This window comes from Anthonomus grandis, chromosome 10 (assembly GCF_022605725.1).
Source record: "Anthonomus grandis grandis chromosome 10, icAntGran1.3, whole genome shotgun sequence".
Taxonomy (NCBI): Eukaryota; Metazoa; Arthropoda; class Insecta; order Coleoptera; family Curculionidae; genus Anthonomus; species Anthonomus grandis.
In genome coordinates this window covers 5,465,492-5,482,124 of record NC_065555.1, presented here as the reverse complement: position 1 = coordinate 5,482,124, position 16,633 = coordinate 5,465,492, and the positions used below count along the sequence as shown (strand labels likewise).

At 34.1% G+C, this 16,633-nt stretch overlaps 2 protein-coding genes across 5 annotated transcripts in view; one reads left to right on the top strand and one right to left on the bottom strand.

Moving 5' to 3' along the window:
* LOC126741300 (uncharacterized) overlaps nucleotides 1–16,633 on the top strand; it is a 66,668-nt gene that overhangs the window by 949 nt on the left and 49,086 nt on the right. For both annotated transcript variants that reach the window (XM_050447692.1, XM_050447690.1), the window contains exon 2: nucleotides 7,753–7,816. In XM_050447692.1, the coding sequence (XP_050303649.1) occupies nucleotides 7,774–7,816 (43 nt within the window). In that variant the 5' untranslated portion in view covers nucleotides 7,753–7,773. The remainder of the gene's footprint in view (nucleotides 1–7,752; nucleotides 7,817–16,633) is intronic.
* Nucleotides 13,262–16,633, bottom strand: part of LOC126741299 (uncharacterized) — a 35,374-nt gene continuing 32,002 nt past the window's right edge. For all 3 annotated transcript variants that reach the window (XM_050447688.1, XM_050447686.1, XM_050447689.1), the window contains exons 2-4: nucleotides 14,495–14,679; nucleotides 14,151–14,436; nucleotides 13,262–13,869 (exon numbers count right to left, since the gene is read on the bottom strand). In XM_050447688.1, coding sequence (XP_050303645.1) covers nucleotides 13,553–13,869; nucleotides 14,151–14,436; nucleotides 14,495–14,674 — 783 coding nt within the window. In that variant the 5' untranslated portion in view covers nucleotides 14,675–14,679 and the 3' untranslated portion in view covers nucleotides 13,262–13,552. The remainder of the gene's footprint in view (nucleotides 13,870–14,150; nucleotides 14,437–14,494; nucleotides 14,680–16,633) is intronic.

Here is a 16,633-nt window from a genome sequence, read left to right as displayed (position 1 = left end):
AATACAAAGATAATTTTGTTTTTATTCCAGGCAGTTGACGTCGTCAACATTTCAACTGCCTGTAAGAATCTAGAAAGAGAAGACAGTAGACGTCATTGCTTCAACTGCCTGGAGGATATGTGCTTTTATTTCATGTAGTTGAGTACGTCAATACTTCAACATTTTTTATTCCAGGCAGTTTGTTACGTTAATGCTTCAACCACGAACTTCAGTTGTACCAATTGTAGGGAAAAAGACACAAATACAAAATAAAAAGTTACATTTAGTTAAGAATTAAGGATAGTTGCGTTAAATCTGGGATTTTTCATGTACTTCTTTAAGAATTTCGTTAATATGTATGAAAGAAAGTAATCCTCACCTAAAATGAGACAACTATAGAACCATCAACCTTTTTAAAAATCAAACATCCAGATCAATTCATTATAGATCCCCCTTTATCTAAACTTCAATTAAAGATCATTAAACAGTAAATGGGACAATTTTATTCTTCTTGTGTAGAGGAATACTACTCAAAAAGACCCTTTAACTTAAATTATGACTAAAAGGGGTTATCGCTTGCAAAAATATGGTGATTCTAGTTTTTCCAACATCTATGACAATTATTCCAAACAGCATTTTTCTAATTTTTATATTTTACGAAATATTCATATTGACACTTTTCAAATTGACATCCTGCATAAATAATTAGATATTTTTTATTTATTTTATTTATTTTTCTTAAGGATACAAACAGGTAAACCCACTACAGTATCCACTCATAAATATAGAAGCAAATATAAACTTGCAAACACTAAAGTTAAATACACTTAACAATTGCAAAACCAGAAAAAGACTATTAAATTTTAAATACTAATCTGTAAATACTAATTCCTACACAAAAGACAAAGTCTGGGACACGAATTATAGTAGCTCTCTCTTCAATACACCTCTCAGGTTTTTCTAGGTTTCAAAAAAGAGATCTATGTTATTATAAAAATTTGATAATCTCATCATTCTACACAGTGGAGATGACTGACAACTGTTAGTATTTCTGAAAGGTAAATTAAAAAGATCACTAAGTCTTAACTGCCGTGATGGAACATTAAATCTCAACCCCTGCATCAAACATGGACAATCCACTTTATTACTCAACAGTTTATGCAAAAATAAAAGGTCTGAAATTTTTCTTCTGTTATCAAGAGTAAGTATACCAAAATGTTTTCTTATATCACCTAAGTCATTAGTAACAATATTTAAATTATCCCTATAATAAAGACACTTTAAAAATCTGTTCTGCGCAGATTCCAATCTATCTTTATAAATTGAGTAAATCGGATTCCAAACAACACACCCAAAATTAAGCTTGCTATAAACAAATGCATAATACAAAAAAATATAGGATCTAGAGGATTTCAAAATTTTAGCCTGCCTATTAATAAACCCTAACATTTTATACGCATTTAACACTAAGGTATTAATATGTTTATCAAAAAGTAACTTCTCGTCAAAAATGATTCCCAAATCCTTCACATCTTGAGCCCTTTTAAGATCAACATTATTTATATTATAATTAAATTGGATTTTTAATTTATTTTTAGTAAATGAAATAAACTGACATTTTTCAATATTTAAAAAAAGGCAATTGATCCGACAGTATTCAACAAGGCTTTCTATATCCTCTTGCAGGAGCTGGCAGTCTTCGTGTGATTTGCAATATATAAATTTAAAAGATATGCAAGCATATGAAGGGTCAGGGGAGAAAAGCACAATTTAATGTTAAAAACGGAACAAAATCAGTATGAGAGCTTATCAAAAGACTGTTTATAAAAATAACTACAGTATTATGTTCTGAGAAAGTAAAAAGCGAGTTTCCATGATGTCGGTTGTATCCAGATTGATCCAGACCTGAAAAAAAAAACCACATCAATGTAAGGTGATTGTAATAAATTATATTTTAACTTGCATTAAATTAGTCATGGGGTAGATTGAGAAAGAACTTGACAGCAGAGGGGCTACAAAACTTCATTAAACTTTGCAAACCGTTGAATTTGGCTCTGGAAATTGGCAGGAGGCCTAAAAAAATAAGATTTTGTTAAAACTAAGTAATATTTATTTATCTAGCTAGTTTGAAAAGTAATATTTTTCCACGCGATGCTTGTAAAAAAATATAATATTTAATAGAACATACCATTGTAAGCTGGAGAGGGAAGCTCAAACAACCCCTTTGGCAATGATTGACTATGCCGCGGTGCTCTAATAATGCCTGTCAGCATTTCTCCAAAGTACGTCGTGCGATATTGTAACAGACTTTGATAGGCTGCGTTTTAAAAGGGCATTTAGCGGCATACTTTGATAGCAACATTGTCTTCCAATCCAATACAATTCTTTTAGTAACACTGATCACAGTAAAAGGGGATGGTTTCGATCGTGATAATTTCACCATTTCTTCGAAATCTTTTGGTATTTCCATTGGTACTTTTATGTTCCATAGACCAACATTTTTATCGCACTCCAAGTATGAGTGTCCACGTATAGGAAATGTAATTTTAATGTCTGTGAGGCCATGGATGCGATTGTTCGTTAAGTAATGAATGAATCTAAATATCGTGTAGTTTTTGTTCTGCCCTCCTGCAGAATCACAGAAAATTTCCAATTCCTGAACTTCGTCATCCAAATAGTTCATAATAAAAATAAAAAAGGAATGAGGTCACTTCGTTCGGTCCTTTTTTGGCAACACTTTCATCGTACACGTAAAAAATGGACTCACCAGTTGCAATGTTTATAATATACATCGTTGGAAGCTAGCTATCTGCGGCAGCGAGACATTTTTAGCAAAATCTATGCAAATAGCTTCTTTCTTTTTATTTTTTGTTGCCTGGATTTTGGCTTTCCTCTTATGGTTGTAAAAACATTCCGCCCTCTTCTTATGAAGAATATTGTTTGTTGTTAGCTGTTGAATTTGTTGTTTATCAGTTTCCGCAGATAAAGCTTTAACTTTTGCTGTATATTCATCACAAGTTGCACAAGTGTCCGTGCGGGGATACCCAAAAGAAATATTAAATTTCGTGTTGAAAATCATCCGGTAAGTATCGTAAGATACCACTGCTGCAGGGTGTAATTCTTTGAATAGTTTATACATTTTCTTTATGTTTAGACTTTCTGGCAAATAAGTTTTACCAGAATCTTTAAGGCTATAATGACTCTGGCGACTTTTGCTAATGCCATGTAATGAGCAAAATGCTTTTGCACATACAGTAATTAGGGCGATTCCGTTATCGCGAGTGCAACATTTAAACGCATTTAAAGTTTTTTACTTGTAAAATGAAATAAAATTTTAATAAAATCCTTCTTTAAAGGATAACATTTTAACCTATTTTATTTTGATTTGTTAATAAGAATTCAATTGAAATACATAAATAATTACTAGGAATTTTTAAAAAGCTATCGCGGGTGCAACCAAATTGGCCCACCATTTTCAAGATTCTGAACAAAAACACAACATTCTGTTAAATATTGAACTTTTATTATATTATGCCTTCATATTTTAAAAGCCAATACAATAATTAACCAAACTAATCATTGAAATAATACAAAACTTAAATTAGCAAGAAATTTTTTACTTTTAAAGCGATCGCGGGTACAACATGTCTAGCATAAGTGAACATAAACCTTATTATAACATAAGAATGATATGTATTACCACCTAGCACACTTACGTGTTACTAAAAGTTACTATTTCTTTTCAAATACGTCAATATTCGTCGAAAATTCTATTAAAATGTCACTGCCATCAAGCTTCTTTTCTGGCACTTCTAATTTTGCGATAATGTCTTTAAATTGAACGTCTGCTATGTCATTTACGACTTTACTGAAGCGTTTGCCATCAATCGTCTTCAGAAATTGTACTCTAACGTCTCCATCTTCATCTATATCGCTCTGGCACACACCCACATAGCGATATTGTATAACATTTTTTCCAGACTTACAAGGCAGCTGTACCAGTATATACGAACCAGCGCAAATGTCTTTTGATGAGAGACCAGTGACAATACTACTCGTACTTTCAGGAAATGTTTCTGCTGGTAATCTCGAGGCAACAGACGTGGTCGGAGTTTCATCTTCCCAAGATTCCTCATCGGACTCACTATAAACATCGGAAACGCTGAGTTTTGTCCTATGTGGTGTGAAGCATGTTGTCTGATCAGATGCTGATCTTCATCGTTCCAATCACTTTCTGTAGTAGTGGCAGAAACATCGGAGCACAGAGTTTCTTTGTTTGCTGAAAGTAGAAGTGTAGGCTCTAAATATTCATCCTCCAAATCACTTTCCCTTTCTGAGACAGATTTTAAAACCAGTGTGTCCTGGACAAGAGACTAAGAAGTTCGCGACACAGTTATGCTGTTGCCCTCTTTAGATTTGAAGAAATGTTTTGATTGAATGCCTGGTATATTCTTCAGCCCTTCCCAACTCTTATCTAACATAGCCTTTTTAGCTTCAACTTGTTCCTTAGATACAAATATAAAATAAATGTTGGTAGAGAGACTGCGCGCAAGGTCATAGTATTCTTGGGCACTGTTTACGATAGCTCTTCGGGACTTCACAGCAATCCACACTGATCTTTTGACACTTCCCCCGATTCCATCGACAGCACCTTTGCCATGTGAGGCAGCAAAAAAGTTCCATTCGAGGTGAGTGAATCCATGTTCTACTTTGAGTGTATTTAAGCTTGCCATTACATACCGATTCTTGATTATAGATTATATTCTCATATATAGATTTAATATTCTCGTTAATTGACTTGATGTACTCAAAAATTTTCTGTAGAAAGAGATACACTGTGTATTTACTATGGTTTAATTCATCACTTATTATGATCACGGAATGAAGTTTGTCGAAAGTCCAAATACAGCACGTAAAAAGCGTAACTTGCCCATGAGTCCAATGTGCTGATTGTATTTCGTCTTGACTGACAAGCACATAGTTCTCGGCAAAGTCCATTTGTACAACGGCTTTCTCGCTGGTTAGGTTTTCTTTTGCATTTTGAAAATACTCGGACTGAACATTTTTAACGAAAAAATGCAGCTTGAATTTAGCGGTGTTATCACGTAGTTCATCTAGCGCTGCATCAAAAGGTTTGCTAACTACGATCTGTTTTGGTCTCTGGTGCAGAAAAATCCATGCTTTCCAATTAACACTAGGATTTGAATCTACGGTAATATCCCAAATGTTTGATTCCTTGCAAACATGGCAACTGTTGGACATGCAATCTTCATTATACACACTACATGATACCTGGTTCAGCAGTTCTCGGTGTGCTTTTGGGAAGTCTGTTGCATATTTTGAAATTGCGAGAAGAAGGTTAATATAATTTGAGTGTGTTGTACATACACATACATTATGAGGCGTATCGTTGATAGGCAGAATGTGAGCCAGTGGTATTCAGCAGCTATTTTTTCTCCAACTTCCACTGCTTTATTTGGGCTTGCTGGTAGATTACGCCTCACTTTTGCTACTGCTTTTCCCAATGTGCGAGGACTACTGTAGCTAGCACCTGTTTTTTTATTTTTTTCTTCTTTACGACGCTTTCTAGTCGCCTGCATTCTTTCTCTAGATCTGATTCTAGCCAACAACTTCAAATCTTCATCTGTCTTCATTTTTCTTTTCATTGCTTCTCTTCGATTCGAATCACGAGCCCTTTCTCTTCGTAGATGGTCTGCATGAAGTTCAGCATTTTCTTTTAATTTTCTCCTATATTTCTGCGAAGCAGTTTCTTTCTGTTTTGCAGCAAACCCGAATGTAAGTGTTTGTTAACGAGCAAAAAATTGAAATATAAAATAAATAGTCCGAAAAAGTAGTTTTATTAGAAAATATAGACTTTCTTCTTCGCATTGACATTAAAAAAATATCATTTACTGCGATTTAGAATTCTTTGTCAAAAATCGTCTACAGCGGAATCGCCCAATATCAATTTTATTTCCCGCCTCGTCGGTGACTCGAACTCTATACGAAAAACTAGCATCACGCAACTTCGCCTCCTTTTCTTCCTTTCGAGGTCGTCTCTGTGCCACGTGTCCTACAGTAACTAGCCCAGCCATATTTTGTTCATCGTGGGATTGTGACTGGTTAAAGTAGCGTAATATCTCTTTTCTGTTATGTTCAGAGATTGAATCATAACACTTAAATCGTTTGCGATGGCAAGGGGGACCAGCTTCATGTGTCGCAAGTCTTAATTTTTTATTTACATCAGACATCCGACCAGTTTTCTTCTTTTTTTTGGCTCACTATGAAGTTTATCACTTTCGTCCGAGCTTGACATTACGGTATAGTCACAAACACAAAGCTAAGAAACAATAGTAAACGAAAAACAATCTAACGGCTTTAAACGCTGTTGACACACTAATAATGCGGTAGCAGGAACCGTGCCAGGTGGCTAAGGCGGCGGCGGCGTTTCGTAATAATTACTGACTTGCCTGGTTTTTTCCTCTTTTCGCTTGACTTACTTGCTTTTTTTCCCTTATACTCGTAGTAAAACTTTGAAGCCGTATATCGGCTGACTAGCCTGATTTTTATCCAGTTTAAGTGTTTCTAAAGACACTTACGCTAAGTCTGAACTGAATGCTCCCAATATCTCAATATATCAAAAAAATGGACTTAACTGCTTTTTTCCCCTAACCCTTCATATATTATTGAAAATAAAAAGATATTCCTGGCATATTTGAATATGTAATATGCCAAGAATGTGCTAGATATTCTGGGCATATGCATGCAATGTGTTTGTGCTGTCTGGAAAGGTGAGTGTGCAGACTCACTCGATTTCTGGGAGAAAATTTTCATATAAATTCCAGGGTTTCCAGCCCAATTCTGTGAACGAAAATTCCAGTGACAAAATTCCCAGTCAAAGTGCCAAAAATTCCATTTTGAGAAAAACCTCTTAAATTTTTTTCCTAAAATATGGAGAATTTTGTTTTAGTACTAGAATCCTAATAAAAAATAGAATAAATTTTAGAGAGTAACATTTAGTTGTAAATCTCAAAATAAAGAAGTCATGGAGGGAAAATTTTGAAAAATTGCAAAAAGAGAAAATGCTCATAATTTTGGTTTTTTATTTTTTTTCTGGAAAACTATTGGTTGTACAAAAAAATTATTTAAACAGAAGTAGCTTGGAATGTCAAGGCGCATCACACGCAACAGAAAAATAATTTTTAAGTTCAATAGTTTTGCAGAAAATTGTGAAAAACCTCTTAGAAGTTCTTCCTTATATTCCCAAAAACTATTGGGAATATGGAAAATTTGCTTTTATCATTGATTTCTCAATCAAAAATAGAATAAATTTAGCCGTAAATCGAAAAATAAATATGTTATCGAAAATTCTTTTAAAAGTTCTTCTAAAACTTTTTTGAAAAATGTACCAGAAAAGAGTGATACCCAATTTTACCAAAAAATAGTAAGGAGTACCATGAAAAAATACTCATCATAATTTAAGTTTTTAATTTTTTTTGGGTGGAAAACTATTGATTGGACAAAAAAAATGTTAAAACAAAAATTGTTTAGAATATCAATGCGCATCAGATGCAACAGAAAAATAACTTTTAAGTCCAATACTTTTCTAGAAAATTGTAAAAAAAACCTCTGAGAAGTTCATTCAAGAATTTCCTAATTTTCTCAAAAACTATTGGGAATAAGGAAAAGCATTATATTTCTTATTAAAAATAGAACAAAACACTTGGATATGGTCGAGTTGTTTTTTTTTTTAACTTTGATTTTCGATTGCAGATTTAGCATAAAAGACTTACCATGGGCAAAGGGGACAAACATAAGCGCGGCCGAAGCGATAGCGGTAAGCATACTGAAAATTACTTGAATTTTCTTTTATTTATTTATTGTTCAACAGTACAAAACCATTTACAGAACAAAGCTAGTATACCAAGTAACAGATATAAAATATGAAAAAAAAACTGGAAAATACAATATGTGCTTAAGATATCTAACTTAAATAAGAGGGGAGAAAATTTCCCAGTGAAAATACCTACTTGTCTAAGAGAACAGTTATGTATATTGCACAAAGCAGAGAGGCTGTTAAAATTTGTGGTCATAACAAAAATTGGTGACTTCTTACCAAGGTTAGTTCTCGAATGAGGACAATAAAATGTTTCGGTAAGCCGTGAGTTACATCTTGGTACTCTAGTTTAACATTGATAAAAGATGGGGCGAATAAATAAGATTGTGAGTAAGCTTATGTACAAAGTTATCAGAAACAACCCCCTTTCTAAAATTAAGAGAATCGATATTAAACTGAGACAGTAAAAGAGCATTATCAAATCCTCTTTGAGGATAGACACCAGTTTCCTTCAAATGCAAAAATTTGAGGAATTTTCTTTGAACATTCTCTAGAGCCATAACATGAATCTGATATATTGGATACCACACTAAGCAGCAATATTCAAGTCTTGATCGAACTAGTGAGTAAAACAGTGTTTTAAGAGATGTAATATTAGTGAATTGTTTACAGTTTCTCATTATGAAACCTTAAACTCTATTTGCGGATGAAAGGACTGACTGAGTGTGGGGAATAAATGTCAGTTGGGTATCAAATGTAACCCCCAAATCATGTATAGTTTCACAATGCTCTAATTCTTCAGAACTGATACTGTATACGTAATTTAATGGTTTACGTTTCCGAGTAAATGTCACTACTTTACATTTAGATATATTTACTTTAAGTTTATTTAGGTGTGTAAAATATTAAGTTGATGTTGGAGAAATACACAGTCGTCAATACTATTGGTTCTGCTATATATTTTCAAATCGTCGTCAAACAGTAAGTTTTCACAAGTTAAGGCGCGGGAAAGGTCATTGATGAAAAGTAAGAACAGTAAAGGCCCCAAATTCGATCCTTGAGGCACCCCAGATGAAGCCAAATACAACTCAGACTTGAAGCCGTTATAAGAAACAAATTGTTGCCTTGAAGTAAGACATGATCTAAAAAAAGAGACAAGTGATGGATTAAATCCAAAAGACCATAGTTTTTTAAGTACAGTAAAATGATTAATGCAGTCAAAGGCCTTTAAGAAGTCTGTGTAAACTACATCAGTCTGGCCGACGTCATCAATAGCATCGCTTGAAAATTGAGTAAATTGAAGCAGATTAGACATTGTAGAACGTTGGGGCATAAATCCATGTTGCTGAGTGGCGATGAGTCTATGAACTGCTGGAAACATATGGTTGTATATGACTTTCTCAAAGACCTTTCCAAAACTACTGAGAATCGCAATTGGTCTGTAATTGGCAATATCAGAAGCATCCCCCTTTTTCAATATCGGACATACCCTAGCCAGTTTCCAGCATGACGGAAATGTGCATGTCTTTAAGGCCAAATTAAAAAGATATTTAAGAGGCTCAGCGAAAACAGCACTACAATCTTTTAGTAGAAAACAGGGAATAAGATTATGGCCCGAACTAGATTTTTCATATTTTTCAAAGTTTGCTCAATTTCCAACTCAGAAATATCATCTATATGCACACAGAGATTTGAAACTACATGGTTATCATTTGGATTGAATAACAGATGGTCAGTTTCATCATTGTTTGTAGAGGTATAAACACTTGTGACTCGGTTCCTCATACACTCCGTTATGGTCATGCATTCTACCTGGTATTCTTGAACAACCCTTCTTTGTCTGTATATATGACCAGAATAAAGCAGGATTAGTAGATATACTATTTTGAATTTCATTTATATAAGATGCATAACAAGTATTTATCTGTGATTTAACAACAGTTCTAAATCTTTTAAAAATTCACTAAAGTGGTAGTTACTACCTGAATTTTTAAACGCCTTGTGATATTTTGCTTTAAGTTTTATATTGTGGTATACAGGTTCAGTAGAATACCAGGATGGAAACCACCTCTTCTTTTTATTAATTTTAAATAAAGGAACATGTAAATCAAGCAGTTGATCATAAAATAGTTGACAGACCAAATTAATGTTATTTAAATTATTTAAAAACGACCAGTTTACATTATACAAAGATGTATAAAGACCTAGAAAATCAGCTCTCTTAAAGTTATATGACTTACATAAATTATTTGTTGTAAAATTGGATAGTTTAGCTACTTGCCAATCAAAAGATATTGAAAGTGCGGGATGATAATTATCCTCAACCAACAAAGATGCAGTGTCATGAGATACAATCCCGGATATGTTTGCGAATATGAGATCCAACTTACGGTTATTTATGTTTAATATTGAATTGAGCTGCGTAAGACCTGTGAGGTCTGCAAAATATTTTAGGTTATGAGCTTTATTGTCAGGTCCTTCAGATTCATAGAATAGTACATTAAAATCTCCCATTACCAGGACATTTTTGCAGTCATTTACCATGTACGAAAACAGATCCAGAAATTGTTCAAAGGCTAAACTGGAAAGTTGAGGTGGAATATAAGTCACAAAAATGCGGACTATAAGATGATCGTTGAATAACATTTACAACCTACTAAATCAATTAAAGCAGACACTATCAACAGGTTACTAACATCAATAAATTACGGTTCTCAGGTCAGGTGTGAACGTATGCGCCTCCACCTCTAGTTAGGCCTAACTCATCAAATCGTCTATCACATCTGAACACATTAGAACAGACAGGTATAATTTCATAATTATTGATGTCGTCAGACAACCAAGTTTCAACTAAGCCAATGACATCAAATTCAGCCACAGTTAATTGGGAATATAAATAATTCATTTTTTCCCGGAGACCCCGAACATTCTGAAAATAGCATAAACCATCTTTGACACCATCAATGCTGGGCCTTGATTGGATGTCATTGCAATTTGATCCATTTAAACCATATTGGCGCTGAATACCCCTATTTATATTTATAAAAAATTGCCCCCCTCTTGTTGACCTAGTTCTATATTTATACTATCTAAGAAGTCCTTATGTTTTTTAAAGTCAAACCTATTCACGCCTACAAATTTTGGCCAGAAGGAACTTTCGTACATAAGGTCTTTTTTTTCTAAGAGTGCAATTACTAAAAAGTTTTTAAGTCTATGTTCCTCAGTGGGAACTTCTTTCACAAATATGTTAACATGATCAAACCCGTTTTTTTTACGAATATAATTTGTAATTATTTCTTCCGTGGCGGCTCGTTTAACCCTATTTATGTAGAGCCAAAGTTTCCGGTCTCCACCCTCAAAATGTTGGTCAATTGTTTGATATTATAGCTAGAGGATTGGTTCATGACTGTATTCAAACTGTGTACTTTTTTAAGCTAATTAATTTAGTGAAAAAGTCACTGCAATCGGTGATGGCGTTCTCGAGATATTGGCAAATTAGTGATAGATAGGTATTCTCCAAATTTCTAAAATTAAAAAAAAAACGAAGTTACGAATATTTTAAACGAAGAAGAGGTTGTGCGACTATTACTGCTGTTTACTATTGCATAATGATTTTAGATTTTACGCGTTTACAGATCAGTCTGAAAGTCTTTAAAAAAACAAATGAAACGTTTTTTTTTTGTGATATATCAGCCCGAAAATCACGCCGTAAAAGTGAAAAATGCCATTTGGAATCCATTTATCACGTTCTCCTCGTTCGGATGTTCGAGCATAATTTGTCATCCACGGTTTAGCTGTAGGTACACATCGCAGTTGAATTATTTAACGTCAAAAAATCATCGATTTTGATTTTTTTTTTGTAATATAATGTTGAGATGGGGCAGGTAGGGAATAAATGGTGAATGCACTGGGAACATTTTTAATTTGAAAAAATCCCTCTTCCTTCCCTAACTCTCTTTCTTCTTTATTAAATCACATTGAAGTTGAAAATACTACGTAAAAATATGATGGCAACTATGTGCCTCGTTTATGTTGAATAAAACAAGTCACTAATTATTAATAATCAATAATTTATTAAGGAAAGAAACAAATTTATATTTCCAGCATCTTGGACAAATATTTAAGTCCATAGGTATATAAGCTTTTGTTTACTTTACACGCTGATTCTGGTTAAATGTTTTTTTCTTGAACAGTTGCTTCATAAACACACACTCGAATTGATCACCATATAAAAATGCAGTCTGTAGACGAAAATATTTCTTGCTGGTAAAGCGTACTATAGTTTAGGTGAATTTTTTAATGATTAATATTTAAGTATTTTTCAAAGTTTTATATAATTTTATTTTATTTTAAATTAGTTTCTCGTTTTTATTCCTTTAATTTACATTCTATTGGCTTTGTCTACAACTTCTATGTTTATATTGACAATAAAGCATTTTTGAGTTTAAGAAAAAATCCAATGCTATCAAATCTGGGGATCTTGGAGGCCCCTTAATAGGATTACTCTTTCCCATCCATCAGTTACGAAATGTATTATTTAAGAATGTCTAACCCTACAGTGGAAAAGTGGTTGGGCTCCATCCATTCGAAGCTACATAGTTCTTTAGGAAAAACTTGAAACTTCAAAACATCTTGTTCCATTTAAATTTGCTTCATATATTTCATTTTTGGTAGATGATTTCATAAGTCTTTTTGAAAAAAAAAACATCTTTTAATAGGCTGAATGTTGAACCCACAAAACTACATTATCAACTAGTCGAATAAATAGTTCTTTCAGTTTGTATATTATGTAGAAATTAAAAAGCAATAAGCCAAATGGGTAAGGATATTTTGGGTCAATCTAATAACTTTGAAATTTACTTGCATTTCAGCTTAGAACATTGAAAGGCCTTTCAATGCTCTAAGCATTTCAGATTGGCATAATTACATTGTCATAAGCAGGCGTCACATCCAAAAAAATCAAGGCTCCGTTCTATATGGACAATTTCATCTGTTGTTAAGGGTTTCATTTTATGCCTATATAGATCTGCCTGATCTTGAAGGATTTTCACATGTCGAGGATTATCCCTTTGAGTCTTTTGAGTATAGTAGCAGGTTATTTAGCAATATGCCCTGTTCCATTATGTGTGGTTTTTCCGCGTAGGAGTTGTTAAATTCAAAAAAGTAGTCCATTTTTGTCAAAGAGACCTCTTAATAATAAAAATGTAGAGTCTGGAGTTATTAAACTTTTTAATGGGTTTCATATGATGCATGCAAGCATGAAAATAAGCATGATTGCTTATTTCAAAAGCGTATACACAAGTTTTAACCTATAAATGACCTTCTCAAGATTCGCAAAATGGCGCAATTTTGAAAAAAGACAATTTTCTTTAAAGCTCTTTTCGAGCTCGTCACGATTCCGGAACAATGACGTCATTACCCCAAACAAAACGGCGGATATTTAAAAAAAAAAAAACATGTTAATATTTATTTACAATAAAAATACATATAAAATATTTTTTAAATATAAATATACATATAAAATAAATACATTAGAATCACTAATATTCTAAGTAGTTAAAATCCTAAAAAAAAAACATAAATAAGGAACTGGTTTCTTGCCATTTAACTCTTAAGCAAACAGACAATCAAAGTCACTTATACCCCTAAGAACCATTCAAAATGGCCATCAAAATCACAATGCACCACACTTTGTCCTTCAACAACCCTCCTCTCATATCACTCTCACTAGCACCCTCACCCTTCCCCAAAGTACTTGACAGCCGAATCGATGGCCGCCTTAGCGTACTCCCCCATACAAGGACTGTCCCCCCAAAACGGTCCGGGACATCCCCGAGCCTCGAAACAATTTTGAGGCAACACACTGGGATCGGTAGCCGAGCAACAGGAAATAATCGCCCACACACAATTGCTCGGTCCTGGAGGGGGAGCGGGAGGCCTAGCGGGGGTGGAACTCTCCGACGTACTAACGGGATCCCGGATCAACGGGGGGGCGGGTCTTAGAGCCGCCCCTGGAGGTCGTGTGGGTACCACGGACCACTCTTTCGGTTGATCTGTAAAGAAAACAATCAAGATTATTAATTTTATGGGAAAAAAACACTGTTAAGGAGGGTCATGACATTGAGCAGATCTTTACAAGCACCAATTTGAGAAATGAGGTCGTTATTAGCACAGTGTTTTTGTCACAATTTTTCGGTATAGTTTTAAGCAACTTTTTGGGGCTTTTATTGTATTTTGCTCTTGCCTTATTTTTCAAATAAATATACCTGAAAACTTTGAAATTTTCAATTCTCCATTAAATCCTACTTGTTCTAATGAATAAATTGAGGCTTACCTCCACTTAAAGGCATGGTGTTCATAGCAGCCCCACCCCATACGGGTCTATCGTCATCGTCGTCCTCCCCGAAACGGTTATTAATATCCCCACCTTCTTGGGGCGGTTTTTCCTTGGGCGGTAAGTAGGTGGGCCCTTGAAAGGCCGGTTTCATTGGATTATCTGGTGGTGATCCCACGTTCGTGTATAGGGGCTGCGGGGGGTAGAACAGGTAGTTGCCCCCCGATAAACCGTAAACCGGGATGTAGTACGGGCGGGTGATCGTGTACGGGGACGGTTTGTACACCTAAAAACTTTCTGGATTAAGTTACGGTGCCAGAAAGGTGAATTTGAGATTGTCTTACGTTGGCAGCGTTAAGTAAAGACACCCCGGAAGGGGTTCCGGGGGCGGCCCAAGGGTAGTAGCTACGTTTTGACACCTTCGAGAGGTCCATAGCGGATGGCTTGGCTGGAACCGTGTTGATGGCCAGTGTGAACAGCAGTACTGACGGCAGCACTGAGTATTTGGTGGGTAGAAGAGCCATTTTATCTGGAATAATTAGCAGGGTTGCTTTTTAAAGTACTCAGATTCTATTAAAGGGGTTTTAATGATTTTTTTTTAAATGAAGCCTAAGGGATGTTTAGGAGATCTGTATATCAAAAGTCATGTGATTTTGCGCAGTAGAATTATAAGAGATGAGTGATTGTGTTTTGTCTGGGGACTACTGTACTAAAAAACATTGTTAGTATTTCACCCATAAAGCACATACGAAACAATTAATGCCTTACTATTCCCACTATATAAAATAAACCTTTTTACTTAATAATATGATGGATGTACTAAAAGAGTGTGCGAGAGAGCGAGAGAAAAATTCTAATTAAGAAAGAGAAATCGCGACGTGTAACATGCTGAAGTGAAGTAGACACGCTGTGGATTTTTTAATAAAAAAAAAGCGCTTAGGGTCTAAGGGAACAATGGGGCCACTCGTAAATGGTCTTCCACATCGTTGGTACGTACATACGTGAGAGAAGAAAAACGAAAAGTTCTAAAATTAGGGAAGGAAAACCTTTGTTTTCATGAAAGTTTAAAGAAAACTGTGTTTGCTAATTATTGACTCAAAAGTTGCTATAGCTAGGGATTAATTTAACGAAATTGTGCAGTTTTTAAGTCCATTATTTTGATGAAAAAATGATTGCGATTGCTAGTGGCGTTTTAGAGATATTTGCAAAAATGTTGTTTTTTTTTATAGTACACCCAGTATATTATGATACCTATCGATAGGTGCTTATACCCCAAGTAAAAGTTGTTTAATACATGGCTGTAAAATCAAAAATAACTAAGTTATTGAGGTTTGAAAGGATGGGACTAAGCGACCATATGTCGCTTCTTTTTATTATAAAGAAGATGCGATATTTCAATTCTCGTCGTTTTAATCAAAATAATTGTAGAGTACAAAGTGATAGATAATTTTATGTTCTATAAGAATGATTATTAGCATTTTTCTTGTAAACTGACAAGTTTTCGAGATATTTTGGAATTTGTAGAAAGGCACTTCGCACTTACACTCCCTGAATAAATGTTCAAATATCTGAGTTTCTATAATCTTAATCGAAAAACTTGTAGAGTACAAATCGATAGAAAACGTCTTGGTATACAAGAATGACTCTAAGCAACTTTCTTTTAAACTTAACAGTTAGCGAGATATTTTAAGAATCATGAAAATGCACGTGGTCTTAACACTCCATGATAAAATGTTCAAATATCTCATTTTCTATCATTTAAATCAAAATAATTGTAGAGTTCAAAATGATAGATAATTTTATGTTCTATAAGAATGATTATCAGCATTTTTCTTGTAAACTGACAAGTTTTCGAGCTATTTTGGAATTTGTAGAAAGGCACTTCGCCCTTACACTCCCTGAATAAAAGTTGAAATATCTCAGTTTCTATAATTTTAATCGAAAAACTTGTAGAGTACAAAGTGATAGAAAACGTCTTGGTCTACAAGAATGATCCCAAGCAACTTTTTTGTAAACTTAACAGTTTTCGAGATATTTTAAGAATCGTGAAAATGCACGTGGTCTTAACACCCCATGATAAAATAATTCTATGGTCTACAAGAATGATCCTAAGCAACTTTCTTGTAAACTTAACAGTTTTCGAGATATTTTAAGAATCGTGAAAATGCCCGTGGTTTTAACACCCCATGACAAAATGTTCAAATATCTCATTTTCTATAACTTTAATCAAAATAATTGTAGAGTAAAAAGTGATAGATAATTCTATGGTCTATAAGAATGATTATTAGCATTTTTCTTGTAAACTGACAAGTTTTCGAGATATTTTGGAATTTGTAGAAAGGCACTTCGCCCTTACACTCCCTGAATAAATGTTCAAATATCTCAGTTTCTCTAATCTTAATCGAAAAACTTTTAGAGTACAAATTGATAGAAAGCGTGTTGGTCTACAAGAATGATCTCAAGCAACTTTCTTGTAAACTTAA